The sequence below is a fragment of the Microtus ochrogaster genome, unplaced genomic scaffold, assembly GCF_000317375.1.
Source record: "Microtus ochrogaster isolate Prairie Vole_2 unplaced genomic scaffold, MicOch1.0 UNK48, whole genome shotgun sequence".
NCBI classification, from domain to species: Eukaryota; Metazoa; Chordata; class Mammalia; order Rodentia; family Cricetidae; genus Microtus; species Microtus ochrogaster.
In genome coordinates this window covers 2,487,775-2,510,820 of record NW_004949146.1, presented here as the reverse complement: position 1 = coordinate 2,510,820, position 23,046 = coordinate 2,487,775, and the positions used below count along the sequence as shown (strand labels likewise).

General features: G+C 53.4%; 1 protein-coding gene across 2 annotated transcripts; it reads right to left on the bottom strand.

The window, feature by feature from the left end:
• Positions 1-1,784: 1,784 nt before the first annotated feature.
• On the bottom strand, positions 1,785-22,761 carry LOC101982560 (angiotensin-converting enzyme). Of its 2 annotated transcripts, XM_005369419.2 has the most exons (25): positions 22,142-22,761; positions 21,313-21,480; positions 20,522-20,615; positions 19,804-19,947; positions 19,000-19,191; positions 18,322-18,419; positions 17,853-18,025; positions 17,308-17,531; positions 16,546-16,690; positions 16,192-16,290; positions 15,848-15,970; positions 15,256-15,467; positions 14,475-14,611; positions 13,449-13,607; positions 13,121-13,208; positions 11,019-11,162; positions 10,660-10,851; positions 8,826-8,923; positions 8,480-8,652; positions 5,882-6,105; positions 5,433-5,577; positions 4,931-5,029; positions 2,925-3,047; positions 2,423-2,610; positions 1,785-2,231 (listed from the first exon to the last, which is right to left on the bottom strand). In XM_005369419.2, exons 1-25 carry the CDS (start codon positions 22,403-22,405, stop codon positions 1,999-2,001), a joined length of 3,939 nt encoding a protein of 1,312 aa, XP_005369476.1. In that variant the 5' UTR covers positions 22,406-22,761; the 3' UTR covers positions 1,785-1,998. The 2 variants fall into 2 exon arrangements, with proteins under 2 accessions (XP_005369476.1, XP_005369477.2); XM_005369420.2 differs by lacking the exons at positions 15,256-15,467; positions 15,848-15,970; positions 16,192-16,290; ... (7 more) ...; positions 21,313-21,480; positions 22,142-22,761 and adding an exon at positions 14,744-15,208.
• Positions 22,762-23,046: the final 285 nt, after the last annotated feature.

Below are 23,046 nucleotides of genomic sequence, written 5' to 3'. Positions count from 1 at the left end.
TCCAGTAGATAAGACTTGGAATTCTTTGCCCTCAGTCTGAAGCTCACTGGGTCCTTTGGGTGAAGGCTGGTGACCTCACGATGCCCACAGCCCTGAAAGGCAGCATGAACCTCTGTAGTTTATAAAAATAGGAAACAAGGTCATGTGACAATGACCTTTGTCTGGCAAACAAACTGCAAAACACAGGTTGGGAAGGGGGTGGGGTGAGGAACTAACGTCTGTGGTATACGTACGGATTGGAACAGTCTGGAAGGCATGTTTATAAGTTTCATTGTCTTGCTGAATTGCAAATGTCCTACCCTCTTGCAAATCCAAAATTCCTCAACTCCCTATCCTACACGGGAGAGGCCTGCACAGACACAGACACACAGACACACACACGTACACACATGTGCACACACAGACACACACCATAGATACAAATACCACACACACACACACACACACACACACACACACACACACACACACACATACACGCTAGAGACTGAACAGTAAAAACCAGACTAAGGATATTAGGGGCCCCAAATTGGAGCTGTGAACCCTACTAGGGTAAAAATATCAGCAAAGCCTAGGGACAGTTTGGGCTGAGGGTCCTAACAGAGGTGGGACCAGGCTGGAAGATTATGTCCCAGAAATCTGACCAATTCCCACTCGGCCAAGAGCTGGATTTGATAATACTTGAGAGTGGATGCATTTATGTTTGGGGGGGGGGGAGACACACCGAATACAGTGGCATTCTATTTACATTATCCTGTTTATGTATTGGGGGGAAAGGCTGGGATGAGACACACCAAAGTGTTAGCAGTGCTTGAACTTCTTGATGTTGCTATCATGGGCTTTTATTCAGATTTTTCCAAATTTCCCACATAAACATGTAGAGAAAAAATGTTTTTAAAAAGTTCCTCAGGGGCTGGAGAAATGGCTCAGAGGTTAAGAGCACTGACTGCTCTTCCAGAGGTCCTGAGTTCAATTCCCAGCAACCACATGGTGGCTCACAGTCATCTATAATGAGAACTGGCACCCCCTTCTGGAAATGCGGGCACACATGGAAGGAAAGCTGTACACATAATAAATAAATCTTTAAAAAAAAATAAAAGAAAAGGAGACGGTGTCAACATCACTCAAAAGTTTAAAAAAAATTAAAAAAATAAAAAGTTCCTCAAAATGACACTCCCCAAAATCCAAGTAGGCTTTCCAAAAGAAGGCTCAGAGTGAGGGTCTGCGCTCTGGGGTGAGCAGGTGGCCGACAGCAGTGACTCCATGGTGTGGTCACTGGTTGTTGCTCTTTTCCCTGGACAGTGCCTGTGTGATGTGGCTCCATCGGGGAACCCTGGCTGTCCACTCATGAAGGGGACAACCGAGCTGGTGTGGCTGGAGTCTAAGTGACCGTGGGGTTTCGGCACACTCAGTGAGTCAGGTCCTGTAGTAGAAGGGCACCCAGGACCTTGCCCCCGAGACAGCCACACAGGGGTCAGTGTGGACCAGGATGCACGGAAACAGGGTGAGCCCTCCATATGTATCCACGTGCAAAGCAGGAGGCAGTTCGCAGCATCTGCTTCCTTGGTGACTGCGTGGATGGGTAAGGACTGCTTGCTGTGGCAGGACCCAGGCCACCTCACCTGGGTGCCAGGAAGGCCAGTGGGAAAGGTTGAAGGGGATGGGGGCCAGAGCACTTGGGACAATTTGGGTTCCTGCTCTGAGAGCGTCTGAGAAGGTAAAGGGGCCTACTGGACTGTCCTGTCCCTGACTTTCCCACAAGAGACACAGACTCAGATGTTGGGGAGGACCTTTAATGGTATTCACAGAGATTGGATGGGGAATTCCATGTTAGAAGCTGGGTATCTAGAGAATGAGGGCCGGGAGTGGGGGCAGAGAGTGGGCAGGGGCAGGGCAGAAGAAGGAAGGGCCAGCTAGAGTGTGTTACACTCACACACCATGTCCCCCATCCAATTTCTCGTGGGACACTCCTCTGCCAGTCTTGCCAGCAGGGTCACCTCAGGAGTGTCTGAGCTCCACCTCGGACCCAAACTGGGGCCCACGGTGGGGCCTGCGGAAGCTGTGGTGTTGGCGGATGGTGAAGAGCCGATGGGTGAGACCCAACGTGGCCACAAGCAGGGAGACACCCAGGAAGAGCAGCACCCATTGGCCCACACGGGCCTGCTGTGGCTCCAGGTACATGCCCAGGAAGTTGACACGGTCAGACTCTGGAAAGGGGCCTTCTGAGCGAGCTGAGCGAGGAAGCAAGGAGACAGGACAGTGGGCAGGGCGACAACAGGAGCACTGGGACCTTGTGTTCTGGCGTCCCTGTCCTTGCTCTGAGATCAGACTGGAGGCTGTCTGGACTGGGAATAATGGGGTTCATCCCTGTGTGAGCTCTGGGAGCAGTGCGTGGGGCTGGAGGTGGGGTGGGTGCTAGTACCCGTGTTTGGTGTCCAGTTGTATTGCGGCCAGCCCAGCGTCTCTCCGTGTCTCCTGTTCTCGGTGATGAGCCACTCTGTCAGTGGCTTGAAGTAGTTCATCATGGCAGAGGCTGACATGTTTGGCTGGCCTGTGATCAGCTTCATGGCTTCTGGCCATGGCTTACTGTAACCCAGTTTCATGGTATCCCTGGGGGCGGCAGCAGAGAAAGGGAACCTGAGTAGGAACCACGTGGATCCTCTTGCCCAGTCTGGCATTTTTTTCTCCATACCTCTTTCCCAGCATAAACGACCCTTTAGGTTTGGGAGAGCCTGAGTGGGCCTGGGGCAGGGTTGGGGAGGAGAGATGCAGGGCCCAGGGGCTCCAGTTTCCTCCTGAAAGTAACATGTCAAGGGTTCTTCTCGACTCTTCTCTGCCCAAGAAACCAAACAGAAAGTGCTCCCAGAGTAGCCTCAGTGATTTCTCGGTTTCAAAGAGTCAAAGGAGGGGTCTGAAACACTCACGCCAGAAGCTTTCCTGCTTCTTTGGATTGGTAGATGTCACACTTGTGCAGGGGACCTGTGTGCCCAGCTGCATGGCACAGTGCCTCGTGGAACTGGAACTGGATGATGAAGCTGATGAAGTACCTGGAGCGGAGAGAAGGTTTGGGAGAAACGCCTGGAACACAGGAAAAGTATAGCACGGGGTGGGAGAGGGACTCGTCCACTGCCAGCACGACCCAGCCTTCTGACAGTCACAGGGGACCCAGCGGAGCAGGATGCAGCCAGGGTGTCACTCTGGCCTTTTGGTGTCACCTGAGCTCTTCCCAGATGTGCCTGTAGGGGTGCTTCCCACCCCCTCGGCTGCCCACATTCCTGCTCCAAGGGGATCCAAGAAACAGGCATGTCTCCAGGTTAATAAGAGAGCCCATTAAGTTGTTGCAGGCTGTGTGGTTTCCAACCCTGGAACAGAGGCCAGGGTTGCTGGGTGGAACGTGCGGATCTGGTAGGGCCTTCTGGGTAGGGAAGGCACTGGGTAGTCTTATGTGGAGCAGCAGGGATTTCCTGGTAGGAATATACCAATCAAGGCCCGGGGCGACCACAGCAACTCTGGTTTTTAAACATGAGTAGTGGCACAGGCTCCTCCCATTGGATCCTGGGCACAAGCCATGTGCCACTTGTTCCCCTGGCACTTCCTCAAAGAGCTCTCTCTGCTCAGGCTACTGGCCAGAATGTGAGAGATGTGTGTTTATAGAGAGCCAAGTCTCCTTTGCTCACTCCTGTCTGGATAACTGTGCTAAGCTGGGACACTCACAACCACAGGGTCTATCTCGAGGCAAGAGTGAGTATTGGGACCTCAGAAGGAGATCCAGGAGGTGGTGGTAGCCCCACTGGGAACCCCTTCTCCAAAGCTTCTCGCGAGGGCAGTCTCTAGGTCAAACCTGATGGGACCTAGCAACAACTCTTTTTGCTCCTTGCCCTCTGCAGCCTCGGAGAGCATCTCAGTAGAGAGACATCTTTCTTTCCAGGTCCCAGACTCTGTCCATGCTTCTATGTTGCTGGCTTTCATCCTAGTGTCAGAGCTCCCCCCTCCACCCCCCACTCAGCTTCCAGAGATTACTAGAGGCAAGAACTCTAAGAAGTTTCGCTCTCCTGGGAGGCCTTCTCTGTCCTCTGTGCCTTGGCTCCCAGGTAGCCTGGGCACCAGGAACTCTGGTCCTGAGGTCTACCCATCACAACTTCAGAGCTCTCTGGATCGCACACCCTGAGTAAGTTCCCCATAAGAGCATGAGGAAGGAAGGGAGCTGCCTTCCACTTAGTGAGTTATTCACAATGTATGACGATGCACGACTGCATACAGCCACCAGGTTCCCCAGCAAGCTCTGTGTAGACGAGTGACTAGGTGGTTAGACCTTGTGACCACCCTGTGTGTTGAGATCAAGCTGAGAGAATGGATACTCATAGAGACAGAGGCTGTTGTTCAAGCAAAGGAAGGAGCTTTGACCCCCAAGCTGGCAACTAACCTGTCCCTAACCACCTTGCCTCCTGCATAAGCTGGGCCTCCTGCCCTGGGCTCCAGACTATAGAACATTTTGGACAAATACAGCAGGCAGTTGGTTCAGTTGCAGCAAAGGGCCCACAAAGGGATCATGTCTCAAATCTAATTGATCAACAGAACCCAAGTCAGTACCCAGCCACGTGCCACTGTTGATGTCAACTGCCCTGTCGGTGGTAGGTGTGGTGGCTCAAGACAGGAGGCCCACTGTGTTAGACCAGCCTGAAGCTTGGACTACAGAGTAAAACCTGTTTTAAAACAAAAATCCTACCCAGACTAGGCCTTGTAACCATTAGCCAGACTTCCAGTGGAGTTTCGGGTTTTAACCGTTTGGTTGGTTTAGGCTCTCGTGTTGTCCAAGGAAGACTTAAAGAAATGGTTTTGGTTGTAGGTGAGTGGACTGTGTGTCAAGAGCCAGCACTCGCTGGTCTGAGGGGGCAGCTCCAGCATAGAGCTTTTCTCCTTTTGCTCTTACCTGATGTACGGCACATTTGCAGGAACATGAAACTTGGACCCTGGGTCAAAGTCATCTTGAGATCTGGGCACTGGAGGGCAAAGACCCTGATATTTCAGCCTGTCAAACAGGAAGATATGTTAAAGGGTGACTTTGGGGTTGAGAGAGGGTTGGCATTTTTAAAGTAAAGAATAGTCCCTTCACCAGAATGTCTTCTACTCCTGTGTGTTGTGTTCTGGTGTACAACCACCCCGGGGGACCTCATCACTTGCACACATACACACACACACATACATGCACACACACATGCACGCACACATGCACACGCACACACACACATGGACCCCTATCACTTGTACATACACATATACACACGCGCACATGCATGCCTGCGCACACGTGTGTGCACACACACACGCACACACGCACACTTTTTCACTGGCTCATCTGCAGACACACAAGCACATGCAGATACTCTCGGAGATGCACTCAAATCCACACCCCCACCAGAATGTTCTAGAACCTGAGGCTCCACCACTCTTGGTTGTAGTTCTCCTTGGTGATGCTTCCATCGAAGACCCTCCAGCGCCACTGGTCGAGGAGGTAGCTGAAGGGGATAAAGGCGATCTTGTCGAGGGCCATCTTCATTAGGAAGTTGATGTCATACTCTGCCAAGGAAGGGTGTGCAGCCTCAGGTCCATGCTGGCCTCGTGTCGGGGCCTAGCAGCTCAGGTTCAGTGAGGGGAAGGGAATATGGTGTTGGATCTCACCATCCCTAAACTTGCCTCTTTGGATGATCTGTGTGTTATCCTGTCAGGTTCATCCTGCTGGGGCCCCTTCCCTTTCCATCCAACGATCTATCTCAGGTCTTTGCCCGGGTCATCTATAAAATCTTCCTATTTCTGCACCTCTCAAGTATGTTACCCCCTCTGTGTCCTCAGCCCACCTACCAGCACCTCTGCCCTCTCTCACCGTAGCCACCGCCCTCACTACTGAGCAGATTGAGGCTGTGGAGATGTTTCGGGGTAGACACTGAGAGAGCCAGCACGTCTCCAATAGCTTCATGGAAGCCAGGGTTGGCACCCTCCCGAAAGGTCACAGGCAAGTCTTTGTACTGCATGAAGTACTGGATGTGGCCCATTTCATGGTGGGCAATCACCAAGTCCTCCATGTTCACAGATGTGCACTGCTTGATCCTAGGAATAGGGGCGGCGAGAATGTGTGTCAGGATGACACAAGGGCACAGGGACCACTGTGAGTGCATCGTGTGATTGACAGTAAATGTATCATGTGATAGTGAGTGCGTCGTATGAAGCAGGCCTCCTCCCCACAGATGCAAGGAGCATGACCTGATGAGGAGGAGAAATCAAGTAAGTGGATTTGGAGCCAGACGTCTCTGAAGGTCATCAGAGCCATCCCTCTGCCCCTAACTTTCCAACTAGCTCCCATCCACACTGACTATTGCTTTCTGACTTGGTCTGGAGGCACAGGGACGTTCAATCCTGTGCTTTGTAGGATGTGTGTCCAGTGCTTTCCCATGGACTTGTCTCCTTCTTCCAGGGTTGGGGCTTCCTGGGGACCACATGGACTGGGCCACTCTGCATCTCATTTAATCCCAAACCACTAGAAGAATGCTTAGGACCAGGGCTGATTGGCAGTTGCAGAGCTGTCCAGGCCAGGAGGCTCCACCTCCTTGTGTTCCCCTCACCCACTTCTTCAAGCCTGTTCCAATGACAGGAGAAACTTCTTCTTGGGGTCTAAACAGAGTCTTTCAGTGCAGGTTCTCCTCATATTTCTTTCTCATCAGGGGGATGGGAGAGGGAGGAGCTCCCAACATCCCACTAGGGATGGGGTCTGCCTACCTTCTCCTCTGAATCACCACAGAAAAGGATTCCCACAGGTATCCTCACCTCCATGATCCCTAATCCCCTTGTCAATCCACCTGGGCCTTAAAGCTCCAAGTCCTCATGCCTCTGAAGGGCCCAAGGCCGGGCAGTATCCCCGCTCCCAACCCCCACATGAACCCCATCTCTTTGTCTCCTGGCTTTGTGTCTATATAAGAACTTCATCAGCTGGGGACAGAATCACAAGCCCCTTCCCAGACATAGTCTTTTCCCCTCTTCCTTTGAATCTGGGTTGCCCTGGGTATTCTCCCGTAGAATGTGGCAGACATGTAGGGTTGAAAATGCCTGGTCCTAGCACTTGGGAGCCCAAGTGAGGCGGGAAGATCACAAGCTCAAGGTCAGCCTAAGTGATATAGTAAGGCCCTGTCTAAAATAGGATGCCTGAGGCAGGAGGAATCCACAGCAGACAGGACTCCGTGCCAGTTTTACACTTAGCCATTGAGAAACCTGGCTTCTGTTTTAATCCATCTGCCAGCCTGAGACAGTCACAATAGGAAGGAACCCAAGCCAGCTTGTGCCAGAGAGAAGCCTGATCAACCCCCAGCCTCTCCAATCATCCTAACCAGGTACCCAGTGTGAGAGGCCACCCTAGACACTGAACGTGGGGAAAACTGAGGAACTCCAGCCAGCAGTCAAAACTAGATTCTGGGTAAATGGCTCCAGAGGAGCCACTGAATTCTCCCCGCTGTGTCTAGGGGGTACCTCAGTGCTTTCCTGGCAAGAATAAAACCCTGGGAGTCACTCTCCTAGTGCCAATAAATTAATTAAAAATTTAAGAGTTTATTGATTTATGTGGTAAGCACCTGCCACAGTGTGTCTGTGACCATCAGAGGACAGCCATTTTTGCAATTCTATTCTCTCTCTCCACCATGTGGATTTGGAGGCTCAGACTCAGGTCATCAGACTTGGTGGCAAGCACCTTTATTTGCTGAGACATCTTGCTGGCTCAGTTAAAGTTTTTAAATACTCTGACTGAGATGCCTGTCGCTGCAGAGTGAAGACACTTCCACTGGGCACTGCCGGAACTGCTCAGAGATCCTTGAGGACCAACTGGTCATTTTATGCCACGGGATTTTGGGGTGTTCTGTTAGACAGCTGTAGGCAGCCAGCCCCAACTTGATAAGGACAGTGCCTTGTCTGTCAGCGGTGAGAGTGGGGTCTTCCTATGTCACAGTGGTGCACCATGGGAAGGGCCAACAATGTGCAAACAAGGCTGTGCAGCATAGACATCAGGTCTGCAACCTGAAGCATCCCACTGACCACTGACAAAGCTGGCCAGCACTTCTGGCATTATTTTTTCTAAGATGTATTTATTTATTTTATGTATATGAGTGCTCTATCTGCACGTGCCAGAAGAGGGCATAAGAACCCCCTATAGATGTTTGTGAGCCACCATGTGGGTGCTGGAAACTGAGCTCAGGATCTCTGGACAAGCAGCCACTGCTCTAACCACTGAATCATCTCTCCAGCCCCCTGGCTTTCATTTCTCCGATGGAACTTCCCTACCTGGTCTAGGACCAAACTCACCTCCTTGACTTTCAGTCCTCAGCTTCGTCCCAAACTGCCCCCATCTGTCTTGCTCTCTCCCGTTGAGGGGACAACCACAGAGCCTTGGCTCAGCTCATACTCTTGTCCGTCCCAGGATCCTAGCTCCACCCAGACAAACCTGAAGTCCTTGCCATTGTAGAAGTCCCAGGCTGAGGCGTGGCACACCACCTCCCGTCCATCAGTTGGCTTCTCCAACATTGACTTGTTCCAGAACTCGGGGGGCACAGGCAGCAGCCCCAGGGAGGTAAAGAAGTCATCAGCTTCCTGAAATATCCTTCTGGGCGTCCATCCCTGCAAGCAGAGACAGCTCTTTGCAAACTGGGGTCTCTGACAGACACAGCTGAGGCAGGAGAGAGGCTGTAAGAGGGCCATACTGGTGGGGAGAGGGTTTCTGTCCTCATCTGGGACCTGCCCTACCTTGTTCCCTCAGAAGGCCCACGGACGATGGCCTTGGCTTCACTGACCTGCTTTATCATGGCCTCCGTGGCGTCCAAGCTGGGGGCGGAAGGAAAGGGTGACACCAACTCATAGATATTGGACCAGGTCTGCGCCCACATGTTCCCTAGAGGCAAGTTGGGACACATAACTTTTTAGGCTCAGAGCAATGCTGTAGAGATAGGTGGGCAGATCCCAATCCTGTCAACCAAGGTGGCATCTGTTGAGCATCAACTGTTTGCAAACCGTGCTGGGGCATTTGATGTGCATGGTCTCCCACCTGCATGCCCAGCCCACAAGGTCATTTCCAGTGAGAGTTACAGGTAAGAACCTTGCTGGGCATTAGGAATCAAGGTAGTAGCCTTTCCTGCCCATGAGCAGTGAAGGCGTCTTCCACAAGAGACTCGTAGTCCCTGGAGCATCAGTGCCCATACGCCCGTCACTTCCTAAGTGCCGCCCCAAGCTCACATGTAGTTCTGCCTGCTTCCTGACACTGTGTAGCAGAGGAACTTGGGTCTGGAGAGAGTTAATCCAAACAGGGTCTCAGACTCCTAAGTGACGTGGTTGGAGTTCAATGCCATCAGGCTACACTCTTGTCCCCTCTGCAACCTCTCACGTTGTATTGTGCCGGTCACCAGCCACTCCGACAGGAAACAACCGTCTCCTTTCGGAGAGGCTAACACACTAGAATCCAGTGTCAGTTAAGAGCCCAGCTCTCCAGGACTGGAGAGAAAGGGGGTGGGGCATTCAGAATGACTAGAAGGTTCAAAACTCCATTAGAGTCGGGGGTCTGCCATAGCTGGGGCAGAATTGCCAGAGGGAGTCAGAGTGGCAGAGGGATGAGAAAGGAGTGGGAGGGGTGGGGGTGGGGCACCTAAAGGGCTTCTTTTTCTTTGACCACAGGAGATGAACTTCTAAGCCCTGGTCTGGACCCCTGGACACCTGGAGCATCCTGCTTCCCTCCTGGGATCTGTGTTCTTGGTTACTGAGTTGATATTTACTTAGATATTCTTTGAACTGTCCCAAAGAGGGATGGAGGAGGACTAGATCTTGGGATGCAGCAATGTTCCAGTCGCACGAGAGTCAGACCCAGAGAAGGACAACCTTCTGGGGGTCTCCCAAATGATCTCTAAATGTGCGCTGTCTGGCTTCACTATTCATAACAACTGCAGGAAAGCAATGGCCCATTGGGGACAGAAAACCGGTGGCCTCTACTTTTCCCCAGGTCTTTCTGTCTCTCCGTCGTCTTCCTCCTTCATGTACTCAAGGCTGTTTGAATGTTTAGAGCCGTGGAAGAATAAGGGCCCAGATGTTGAAGTGTATCTGAGCTCTCAGGACTTTTCTTTGCTGCCACACCTTGACTTAGACCCTGAGTCTTCCCCTCTGAGCCCCCAGCTCTGACTTTGCATCTGTCAAAATCTTACATCTTTCAAGGCTCATAAGGAATTTCCTCAGATCCCCACACCCATATTCCTGGATCTGGCTGTCTCAAGGCATGATGGGCAATGTGGTCTAACCCTTAAAAGATGGTGAAATGCTTGTATAATGTGGTTCTGTGGCAAACATGGCACCGGGAGAGCTGGGGAGTGTGGCTCAGTGGTAGAGCACTTGCCTGCCACATACAAGGCCCTGAGTTCAATTCTTCTGCACCACAAAAGAAAAACATAAAAGTATGTGGTAACTAAACGTGAGCAGGAAGTCCCCCCAACCCCACCCCACTCCAACCTTGGCCACGCTCACTCAAGGCTTCAAGTCTTATCACTCATGACGCTTCAGACCTGCTCTCTGCTCTGTGGCCTGCACTGTCCTGTCCCTTACTATTGTCCATTGCCCACCTCCTTGAAGTTGGACCAATGTCCTTACCCAACAGGTGGGCGGGAATGGGGCCATCCAGGTTGATGTGTTGGGACCCATAGTGCCGGTGCAGGGAACGGCGCACGTAGGCATGTAGATTCAGGTAGAGTGGCTGCAGATCCTGGTACAGCTGTTCTAGGTCTTGCTCCAAGTTTTTAGACTCATACGATGATCTCCAGGAGTGCCCTCCATCTGCGTAGCCTGCACAGGAGACAAGCCAAGCTTTCCCAACAGCTCTCATTCACTCAGTACACCCCTGTCACCTCTGGGGCCCTTCCTGTCCCTAGTCTAAGGATCAGAGGACCTCTTTGAGGAGCTTGAGGGAACTGGGAAGCAGACAGCCAGCGGCACCAGCACTGGGAACTTACCGTTGAGTCGGGCGATCTTGTTGGAGAGTTCCACATACTTTGGGAAAAGGGGGAGGATGGATCTCCCCACTTTGTCTCGCCAGCTCTTCCACACCCACAGTAGTTCTTCGTATTTCCGGGATGTGGCCATTATGTTGGTCAGATCTGGAAGGGAGGGGTCGAAGGGCTTGAGCCTCCGTTCTTGGCTCAGCACTCATCTGTTTTTAAGTGGAACTTGGTCATGGAATTTCAGTCAGAAGAAAGCTTGACAGGATAGGTAGTAAGTAGCGAGAGGGGAGAGAGCTAGGGAGCCAGCAGCCACGAGGAGCTCATAGGGTGCCCACCTGGGGCAACATGCTACACATACATGACACTTGCAGGGGTTCAGCAACTTGGAAAGGGGTTTGCTTGTTCCTTTCTTAGGAGTAGCTTAATGACAGGCTTGTGTCCCCACATAGGAGGTGGCCAGGCTAGAGCAAAAACAAACGGTTCTCCCATGAATTCCCCTTCCCTGGGAGAAATAGTTTGGGAAGTTTCACAGGCCTAAGTTCAAGTTCTATCCCTCCCCATGGACCCCCTCCTCCCAAGTTACCCTGGGCGGGTCTTTTTCCATATCTATAAACAAAGGAGTTGTCCTGGCTTTCCCAGGCACTTGGAACTGTCTGTCTCCAAGCAGAGGCTGTGCCTGCTCATTGCTGCATCCCTGGGGACCCACAACATCCTTCGCAAATTGTCAAAGAAGTTCCAACAGCTGTAAGGGCTGTGCAGGTACAAGGACTACCTGAGCTGCCTCCAGCAAGGTGGGCCCTGGGTTTATGTCCTGTGGAAACCACTCTGCATGAGACACCCTCCTGAGAGCAGAGCTCAGGTCAGAGTGAGCGTCACACAAGACTGTGGGCGTCAGTCTGGGAACAGATGACTTCTCTTGCCCTGCCCTTGGCCTAGATGGAGGAGCCCTGGAGCATCTGAAACCCTCACTGTTGAACTTGGGTTCTATTCTGGAACATTCTAAGTCATATGCTCTTGTCACAGAAGCGGTAAACTTAATTAGCTTTCTTTGAAAAAGATTTGTTTTCAGAATTCAGTGTCTGCTTTCTGGTGATGAAAGTCACCGGTTTCATGGGCTTTTTATTTTAATTACCATGTCCATGACCAGATGGCCTAGCTCTGGATCAAAGGGCTGTACGGTAGGGATGCCAAATGCTACGTGCTTTTTTTAAAAAATATCCATATTTAGAACTATACACCCAGACATGCACATGTGTCCCAAGTGTGCTTGTACACACACTCACACACTCACGCACGCACGTGCACGTACATGTTCCCTCTCCCTCTTGGCATGTGTACCCACGTCCACTACCTATAGGCCCGACCCCGCCCTGGAACTGTTTCTTGCTCCTGTTTATTTTCCATTTCCCCTTCTCTTTGTCATTGTTCTGACATGGGAGCTGGACCGGGGCCAGGAAGAAACAACTTCTGGTAAAGATTCCTCACAAAGAATGTTTATGACTCTGCTCACCAACCCTGGAAAGAGATGTGTGTGTGTGTACAGGGGGAGGGGGCTGAATGAATCTTTTCATAGGGGTCAGGCTGAAGAGACATGAGCATTGAGAGGTGGCTATGAGTCGCTCCATGGCGATCCGGCGGGAAGGTGCCATGGAGGAAGGGATGGTGTGGGGATGTTACCAGCTAGGGACCGGAGGCCCAGTTCTAGCTTAGTGCCTGTAGGCCAGTGGGACTCTTGCGTGGTTTATCCTTTCTGGCCCCAGATTCTCTTTCAGTCATGTCCCAATGGAGGAGGGTTCCTAGGAAGCCACAGAAGGTAGAGACACAGACCCGAAGGTCTTTGGCTCTCCTTTTTGGGGTCTGTGACTTTGAAACACATTTGAGATTCTATTGCTCTGAGGGGCAGGTGGAAGGAAAACATTTGGGGAGTTCTGGGCAGGTGGGATGCCCTGGGGGCAGAGAATTAGAGAAATGGCAATGGGGTTCTAGCTCTCAGTGGGGTCAGACAGTTCTCCCGAGGAAATGAGTTAAGGAAGCCCATCTCTTCCTTCTCTTGATGGCATCCTCATCCCTACCAGCCAGCCCCCCAACTCTCTCTCTTTCGGGGGTGCTCTCACCAGGCTCTAGCTGCAGACAGGTGCCATTTGTGTAGCAAACATCGGCTATGCTGTAAATGGTCTCCATGTCAAGCAGGATCTGGTTGTACTGCAAGGGGGGAGAAAATGGGAATGAAGAATCCTCCTCCCATTTTGCTCTGGCCCCATGCATTATGGGTGGGAACCAAGGGAGCATGTGCCCCAACTTGTTGCAGTCATGGGAATTCTGGAGACCTGCAGACATGGCCCATGTCAAGACTTGACAAATCGAGAAAGAAGCGTGGAGGCAGACCCGCAATTCGGCTTACTCCCCAGCAGGGCCCACTCCCTGCTCTCCATGGCCACACACCTCTTCTAGCTCATTGGGAGGTAGCACTGCCTGGTCCATTTTCTGAACCTTCCTTATGATCCGCTGGGTGCTCGAGTTCTGGAAGTTGGTCACATCAAACTTCTTGGCCAAGGTGCCATATTTCAGGGTGTGGTTGGCCATCTCCTTGTTTTTCTGAAGCTGAGGGCACAAGGGGGTGGTGTCACAGGCTCAGGAGATTTGGCATGGCCTCTGTGTAGGAGGTTCCATAAAGGTAGTGATGAAGAATGTGGTTTGATTAGGTGCATAACGTTGCCCGTACAAACACCTTTCTCTTCAACCTGGGCCATCCGCTAATAGACTGGGTACAGCATGTGTTCCTCAACAGATATCTGTGGTCTGGCAATGTATATCCTGACAGAGCAGGAAAAGGGAGTCCAGCACGCCTTAAATGTCATTAGGATGAAGGTGGCGTGATATTAGATAGGAGCCCCCTACCTCCTGGCCCTGAGTATTCAGAGGTTGCATCTTTGAAACGGGAAGAAAGCCAGCTTGTGCATAACGGCCAAAGGATGTCTACAGGAAGAGAAGGTGAGGTACTAAGGACCCATGGGCAGCACACAGCAGGTCTTTAAGCAATGTTAACACCCTGTGATCTAGGGTTAGAGCACATGGCCAGAACTGGCTTCCTGTGGTGTGACGTATACACTCTGCCACAAAGGGAAGGACAGGGTGCAGGGAAATAATGATCCCTCACGGTGCTGACAAACAGGCTGTCAATCTTTGAAAGAGGGACGCCATCATTGCTTATCATGGCAATGGATTACAGTCTCTGAGACCGGTAACTAAGAATGGTATCCGACTAGAGAAACTCACTCAGACGAGGATCCAAGCCCAATAAATCTGAAACGGAGTGTCGTTTTAAAATACTCTGTCCAGACTTTTCACCAGTTTTGGCAGCTTGGTGCTGTGTGTGTGCTTGTGTCTCTCTACGTCTGTGTGTGTTCTGTGGGTGTGGCTGTGTTTGTGCACATGCTAGACGCTGGAGTTGGTGGAAGTGGTTCCTACCAGGATCTTGCTGGCCTCTAGGGTAATGTTGGTGTTATAGTGCCAGTTGGCCTCTGCGTAGGCGTTCCACAGCACCTGGGCTGTCTGGTCATACTCCTCCACGAACCTGTTAGCTTCAGTTTCATCAGTCACCAGGTCTGCAGGAGGTGAGGAGGAAAACAGACAGGCCTTGCCTTCCTCACCACAAGGCGTGGTTCCGTTGGAGTCCCCTCCTGCTGTCCCCTGGCTCCTTGCCCCCTCGTGGCCCTGCCCCTTTCCAGCAGTCCCACTTGGGTTCTGGGTTGTCTGGATGATTGGCACTCGGTGAGTTGTTGTCTGGCTTCTGGTTGTTGCCTGGTTTGTTATCCCCTGGCTTCTGGTTGTTGCCTGGTTTGTTATCCCCTGGTTGGTTGTCACATGGTCAGTGGTCACCTGACTGAAGACCAGCAGGGGGTGCCCATAGCAGAGCAGCAGAAAGAGGAAGCTGGGCAGTCCTGGAGTAACCCAACCTTGGCCCATGGCCGCAGGAGAGCAGAGCCCCGAAGCCTCCACCACTGGCCAATAAGAGCCGAGTCTGCAGTGTGACCTCATAGAGCAATGTGCCAGCAAGGCTGACCCCAGGGGCCCTCAGGCTTGGGTTCACCGTCTCTAGGATGCTGGGAGAAAGACATGCCCATCTTTGCTGTAGAGCCCAGAGGTGGGACATAGCTGGAAGGAGCTGACCAGGAACCTGAGGCCTGGGCCCAGAGGTCAGAGGCCAGGACTCCTCTTGGTCCCTGCCCACCCTCACTTAGGGCTTTACCAATGCTGTATGGATAGTTGTCAGGTAACGGTGGACGCCACTGATACTCTGGCCAGCCGAGGACTTCACCATTCCGCTGATTCTGCTCCTGCAGCCACTGGCTGAGCGGTTGGAAATACTCCAGCAGTGCCTGGGCATCCAGGGCATCTGAGCCCACCATATCCTTCAGCACCTCCTGCCAGGGCCTGGAGCAGCCAGCCTGCAGCAACTGCCTGCCAAGCAGAGTGAGCACTGTGGGTATAGGAGACACAGGCTGGGGTCCACCGTGGTGCTGTCACCCTTCTGTCCTTCGTTAATAAAAGAACTCTAGGGCTAGGGTCTCTGTGAGAGTGGCAGGGGACATTTGCCTGGCCCCGTGGCAGTTGAAGGCCAGCTCAATAAATATTTGATATGAAAGAGAGAAAGGGGAAAGAAGGAGAGAGAACGAGGGAGGGAGAGGGAGGGAGGGGAGGGGTGGGAAGGAGAGGAGAGAGTTACTCCAGAGCAGCATGGCTTTGTGGGGTTCCAACCACAACAGTCAGCTACCTATAGAAATGCCCCTCACCAGCCTCTCCCCTCCGCCTCCCACTTTCTTTCCCTTCCCACCACATACCGGAGCTTGGCCCCAGCCTGGGTAGACTGGTAGATGTCACATTGGTGTAGCGGGCCCTGGTGACCCGCCTCCTTGCACAGTGCTTGATGGAATTGGAACTGTAGAATGAAGCTCACAAAATACCTGCAGGGACAGAGAGCAGGGGCTAGGAGGAGTGTGGAGAGCTAGGCAAAAGTCCCTTGTTCAGGCTCTATCCCGAGTTCCGCAGAGCAACAGCTGGACCACGGGCTAGCAGTAGGAAGAAGGAAAGAAACCAAGCGTTGCCCAGGAGAAAGGACCTTTCTAATTCTCAGCCCTTGGGCCTGAGGGATGACAGAGCAGGGAGGAACACAGAACTCTGGTACCTGATATATGGTGTCACGTTTGGGATATGAAACTTGGCTCCGGCATCAAAATGAGTTTCGTTCCGGACAACTGGAGGGCAGATCCCCTGGTACTTGGTTCTAGAAGGGGACGTTTAAAATCTTAAGGCCCTAGGGATGCACAGGCTGCTTGTGATTTGCAGAAAAAAGGTACTGGTTCCACCCCTAGCCTCCCTCTTCCCCAGCATCCCTTCTACATCCTGGAAAATGGGGGAGACTTCCTGGAGTTTTCAGCAGGGATGGAGGAGGCAGTGGGTAGGGGGTAGATGTTAGAAAAGAGGGACAAGACTGGTGGAGGCAAGGGGTCCCCTGAGTCAGGCTTCTCTCTCTCCTCACCTGAGATACCACCAGTCGAAGTTGTAACGGGAGGGTGGAGTATGTCCACTGAAGACCCCCCAGCGCCACTGGTCCACCAGGTAGCCAAAGGGCAAGAAGGCAATTTTCTCTAGGGCCATCTTTAGCAAGTAATTGATGTCACTTTCTGTACAGAAATAAGAAGAGACTCTGAACATGGCGAACAATGAGGACTGATGAGAAGCTAAGGACAATGGCACGGGGTTTTGATCCTACGTAATGTGCTGGCTTTGTGGGGGCCTAGCCAGTTTGGATGTTCACCTTCCTAAATATAGACGGAGTGGGGAGGACCTTGGACTTACCACAGGGCAGGGAACCCTGACTGCCCATTGGACTGGAGAGGGAGGGGGAGAGGAGTGGGGGGAGGCGGAGAAGGGTGGGAGGAGGGGGAGGGAAATGGGAGGCTGGGAGGAGGTGGAAACTTGTTTTTTTTTTCTTTTCTCAATAAAAAAAATAAAAATAAAAAATAAATAAATAAATAAATGAAGAGAGAGAAGGTAGGGGAAGGAGCAGCTAGGGCAGAGTGGACCTGGGGGAGGGGAGGGCTGTGCAACAGGAGGTGAGGCTGCACCCCCAAGTTCTTAGCTCCAGGAACAAGGACTCCGGGAGAGTGCCAAGCTCAAGGTGTATATGGGGCCTCAAGATAAAAATGACGAGATGGAGTAGGGGAACAGTAGAGATCTAACATGATAGAAGGAGACCTGACTGAGCCAAACTGGATCCTCTCCCTGGCCCACTTCATACCTATGTCGTTGGTGACATGGTCCAGCAGGCCGATTTTGTGCAGATGTGCAGGAGTGGAGACAGAGAGAGCCAGCACGTCCCCAATGGCCTCGTGGAAGCCAGGGTTGGCACCTCTCCGCAGGGGGACCATCAGGTCCTTGTACTGTAGGTAGTACTGCACGTGGCCCATCTCATGGTGCACTGTGGACAGCTGCTCCATCGTGACCCGGGTGCACTGCTTGATCCTGGAACATGGATGGGATGAGGATGAGGGTGGAGAAGAGGGCAGGGCAGGGGCCAGAGCCCTGAGCAGGCTGGGACTAGAGGAGCACGGGGTTAAGGAGGCCTCTGTCCTGGGGTGAGAAGTGTTTAGAAACTAGCAGCCCTTCGACCTGACCCTGGCCGACCACCACCACTCTGGCCCTCCTCCATTCCAAGGCACCCAGCTGATTGCCCCTGAGAGCTGCAGGGGGGGTGAAGCAGGAGGACAGGCCCTGCTGCCCTGGAACAGAACAGTCCTCCGATACAGGTCGGAGTCCCACACACTCCTCTTCCCAGGTCTAGACCTGAAGTCCTTCCTGTTGTAGAAGTCCCAGGCTGAGGCGTGGCACACCACCTCCCGTCCGTCAGTTGGCTTCTCCAGCATCGACTCTGCCCAGAACTCAGGGGGCATTGGTGAGAGCCCCAGCGAGGTGAAGAATTCCTCTGCTACCCGGAACATTTTTGTGACATTCCAACCCTGGCCAGGAGGTGGGGAAAGAGATCAGGAGTCGGTCCTGTGGGAGCCTCTGGGACTGCCTTCAGGGCGAGGCTTAGTGAGCTCCACCCAGGATAGCTTCTGGCCCAGGAAAGATATCTGAGGTTCAGGGGCAGAGCACTGCTGACCACAGCAGATCACTCTGCCACCACGGACGAGACCCTTGATCAACTGTTGACTGTTGTAGGAGAGGAGAGAGGCTATGCCTATCACATGGCCCTTCCTACCCCTCTCTCCCCATCTCATTGCCTTACCTGAAGCCTGGCTCCAGAACTTACCTTCTGCACCATTGTACTGGTGACATCGAGGTTGGGTTTGTTCGGGAAAGGCACTACCATGTCGTAGATGTTTTCCCAGCTCTGGGCCCACATGTCTCCTAAATGGAAAAAGCCAATGGGACAGTTTGGTTCCCTGCCAGCCATGCTAATTTCCCATCTTTGCTACCCTGGGTGGGTGCTGGCACCTGTACCCTAGGACCACAGGACAGCCTTCCCAACTCTCTGGGCTCCACAGGGCTGGTTACTGGTGTCCTTTCTGAACATGCCAGGATCCTTTGCAAAGGGGCCCCAAGCTTCCAGGCTTGTGTCCTCAGAAGTATTTACAAGTAGGCTGCCTCTTCCCCTGAACCTGCAGCCAAAGCCATTGGCTCTCTGTTGGCTCTAAGTTCCTGCCTCCCTAAGCCTCCATGCCCCCACTTATTCAGCAGGATTCCAGGCTGCTGGGAACATTGAGCTGGGGACAGAAGTCATTGAGGCTTCTGCATAAGGAAGCAAAGGTCATGGCAATCCACATATTGGAGGCACCATGAGGAAGGACCACTTTTCCTCTGCTGGGCATCCTCTTACACCCAAGCTCCCCTGGGCACAAGGTCCAGCACCATGAGGATGGACTACTTTCCCTCTGCTGAGCATCCTCCTACACCCAAGCTCCCCTGGGCACAAGGTCCAGGTTCTTACCCAGCAGATGAGCAGGAATGGGTCCCCTGAGGTTGATATATTTGTCCCCATAGCGTTGATGCAGTGCACGGCGGACGTAAGCATGGAGGTTCAGGTAGAGGGGTTCTAGTTGATTGTAGAGGTGCTCCAGAGTCTCCTCAAAGGAGGGGGAGTCATATGCTGAGCGCCAGTAGGCTCCTGTGTCCGAGAAACCTAAAGCAGGAGAGCACAGGTCAGGCCCAAGGGCTCTCCACATCCTAGTTTTGTCTCTACCATCTTCCTGACTCCAAGCATTGGTTTGAGATTGTTGCTTAAATTGGCCTTGAACTCAAGATCGTCCTGCCTCAGTCTCTTGAGTTCTGGGATTACAGTTATGTGCCACACTCCCCTTCCCCCTCCCCCCCCCGCTTTTAGACAGAGTCTCACTGTGTAGCCCAGGCTGGCTTTGAACTCCTCATCCTCCTACCCTTTCAAGCACTGGTATTACAGGTGTGGGTCACCATATCAAGATCTATAATTTCCAACTAGGGGCTACTCTAATCCCCAGCAAAACAGGTCCCTAAGCACGAAGATGCGGAGAGTCTTAGGGCTGGGAGCAGTGCCACAAAAGGTACCAGGAACAGCAGTGAGAGGGACAGGACAGCAACGTATGCTTGCTATAGGTTTCATGCCATTCCCACTAGCTCTGAGACCTTGGATCAGCCCTGCAGTCACCATACTGGCTGCTTTGTCTAGCTCAGGGACTCGAGGCTCTGGGGACAGCAGACAAGAGTGTCTTGTAAGCTTGGGAGGCTGCTGTCCGTGGAGAGGAAGATGCAAGCTCACCATCTTGTTTGTAGGCTTCGTTGCTGAGGTCAGTAAAGTCTTGGTAGAGGGGTTTCAGTGGGATACCCACAACATCATGCCAGCTCTCCCAGGCAAACAGCAGCTTGGCATAGCTTCGTGAGGAGGCCAGGATGTTGGAGAGCTCTGAGACAGGTGAACAGGGTCAGTTAGGAACCGTCTGTGTGCCAGTCTCTGGCAGCCTTCACCAGAGGCACACACTGGTCTTTACCATTTCCACCAGCATCTTCAGTATCACAATGACCCCAGAAAAAGGACAGCCTATGCGTTTGCTGGGGCGAGACTATACAAAGAAAGCACCGGGCAGGACCCTGCACCCAGGAAAATGGCTAAGATTGTTGACACAGAAAGGACATTTAGAGGTTAGAAGAGACAGAACCCTCTCCATGGCTCATTGCATAGAATCGCTGACCTTGTGGTACAGTCCCAAGGGACCCAGGGCTTGTGAGAGGCTTTTGGAGCAAGTGAGAGGACCCATTAAAAGGACAGCTAGGTGGCCAGAGGAAAGCTTAGCGGCGGAAGGGTGGCGCTAGCAGGTCCCCGAAGTGCCCAGAGAGGCAGGGTAGGGCAGAAGTATGGGTACATCTGCGTAGTCCAGCCCCAGTGGGGGACCAGTGCCTTTGACTTACTAACAAACATAGATCCTGCAGGTGACCCAGAAGCACTAGGAAACCCCAGCAGAGATGGGACTGGCCCATACCTGGGTCCAGGGACCAGCAGGTGGCAGTCTTGTTGGGGAAGCAGACCTTGCCGGTGGAGTAGATTCTGCTCATGTTGTTGAGCAGGGAGTTGTACTGCCAAGTTGGAGTTGAGGAATGATTGATTATTAGTGAGCAAACATCGGCCTCTGGAGTTAATCTGCCCACCCCACTCCTTGGCTAGGAGGAAAAAGTGGTCTGGAGAGGGGATGTGACTCAGACGCAAGCACTCAGTGACACTCTTCCAACTGCCTCCCTTCCCCACGGAGGCAGCCTTCGCAGGTGGAACAGACCAGAGACCCAGGGTCTGAGACAAACACCAGCTTGGTACCAGCTCACAGTGAGGGTGAATCCCTGCCGTCCTCTGGCCCTGTTGCGTCTGTCTTACCAACCCTTGCCCATATACCAAGTCTACCTAGAGAGAAATTTACCGTTGACTGTGTGTGTGTGTGTGTGAGAGAGAGAGAGAGAGAGAGAGAGAGAGAGAGAGAGAGAGAGAGAGAGCACATCCTCATCACTCTCTGCATGTGTAATGTAATTCTGGGTATAAAGCACGGGGCTTCACACATGCTAGACTAGCAGTCTGGTCATTCAACTACACTCCGGTTCATGAATTTGATTTTCTACTCCACCACACGTCTGGAGGGAAAACCTGTGGTCCTAGCAGTCAGTCCTCTGTTTTCCCCTTACAGTCAAGGTCCATACAGGTCCCTTCCTGTCTGCCAGGCTGCTCTCCCAACCACCACAACAGGGCACTTGGCTACTCAAGTTCTGTTTCCACCCTCAGCCCCACCTGCTGCCGCTGGGCCAGGGGCAGGTTGGCAGGTCCTAGGGTGCAGATAGTCCCAATGACCTTTCGCAGCTTTGAGTCCGTGAAGTTCTGCCAGATGGGGCCATATAGCTCCTTGGCCTTCTTGCCCCAGACCTCTGAAAACTCTTGGTTGATGAGTTCTGCTTCCTCCTGTGCTCAGCAGGAGGGTGGAAAGAGAGGTCCGTCTCAGGTGGAGGCCATGGAGGAGAGGCTACAGTACTGAGAGGGCCTAGGAAGGTGGAGGGCTTCCAGACCCCTAGTTCCTGCAAAGATTCTGTCCTAGAGATGAGCTTGCAGAAGCAGCACCCCACTCCTGGGCCCTCGGGTTGGGAACTGTGGGAATCTGACTCAAGGAAACAACGAAGGAGAAAATTTGGACCAGAATGAGGGGCCAGGGAGTGGAGGGGCCAGGGAGTGGAGGGGCCAGAAAAGGAACCTCAATAAAAGGTCAGGCAGCTGCCAGGAGGCAAGGGCTCTGGAGCCGAACAGAGCTCCCTATATGCAGACCACCGCTGCCCCAGCTCTGGACGCCCACGCGCTGGGAGGATTTGGCCTTGGAGGAGTTAGCTTCATCCTTTTCATTCCTATGTTGGCATCACGTGCCCAAGCCGGACTGGAGCATCACCGCCTGTCTAATGCGCAGAGCCGGTGGGAGGGTCTGACTGGTGGCAGGGGCCCCACTAGGGATCTTGCGGCTCAGGGCTGAGGCTGGGGGCCCCAGAAGTCTGCTACCCCGGGCGACTGACCACAGACCTGTGATTGGTCGCTGCGCCCTGCCGTGCCCCGCCCCCGCCCAGGCCCCAGCGCCCACCTGGAGCCGCGCATTCTCCTCGGTGATGTTGGTGTTGTACGCCCAGCTGGCTGCAGTGCTCTGGAACAGCACCTGCTCGGCACTCGAGTTGTGGCTCTCGGCAAAGAGCTGCGCCCCTGCCTCATCCGCGGAAAAGTTGCCCGGCTGCAATCCGGGGTCGAGCGCCGGAGCGGGTGACGGCACCAGCAGCAGAAGCAGCGACAGCCACAGCAGCGAGAGAGGCGACAGCGGCTCCCGCCCCCGCTGGCCGGACGCGGCCCCCATAGCGCGGTACGCGCGTGGTGCGGCGGCGCTGTCCCTTCTCCCGCTCCGCGACCGCCCTGCGGATTATAAAACCGAGCACCGCCGCCTCCCGACACACCCCCACCTCCCCGCCCCTCCGCACTTCCTCCTAGGCTCCAAAGTACCCGGCGACGCGGGCCCTGCTGAGCCGGGCGAGGGAGAGATTCCTAGCCCGCCCTGGGCAGGGGAGCCAGGCCGGAGGGGTCGGGGAGCAGCCTGGGTGGAGAGATGGGGCAAGGTGGGGCTTTTGCAGAAGAAGCTAGAAAGGGGTCCCTGTCCCCTGCAAACACACTGCTGTCGCCGCCGCCCGACCGTGACTTCTGGCTACCACCACGTAGTCTTAGGCCGTAGAGCCCAACGGTCTCTGACTTATCAAGGCTTCCAGGCATAACCCTCCAAGCCTTTCCGGGCTCTTGAGTGACAAAGGGGCGGGGATGACTGGCTGGTGCCGCGGGGATGGACTTGAGGTTGCCGGGTCCTGGAAGAGTGGGTGCCTGATAGGCGCCTTGGGTAGTTGCTGCAGTTGTTGGCAGCCAGTTCACCTTGGGCTTGGGGTGAGGGACTCCTTGCAAGACCAGAGGAACTGAGGGTCTGTTCCCGTTCTACGAGGGGTGGCCATAGAG

Bases quoted from the DNA above. Each gene is read 5' to 3' on its own strand.
- LOC101982560 (XM_005369419.2), bottom strand. From the start codon at position 22,405: ATGGGGGCCGCGTCCGGCCAGCGGGGGCGGGAGCCGCTGTCGCCTCTC. The intron at 15,468-15,847 runs GTATGTGGTGGG...TCTGCTTGGCAG, and splicing joins CAGGCTGGGGCCAAGCTCCG to GCAGTTGCTGCAGGCTGGCT. The intron at 2,232-2,422 runs GTACTAGCACCC...TTCCTCGCTCAG, and splicing joins CAACTGGACACCAAACACGG to CTCGCTCAGAAGGCCCCTTT.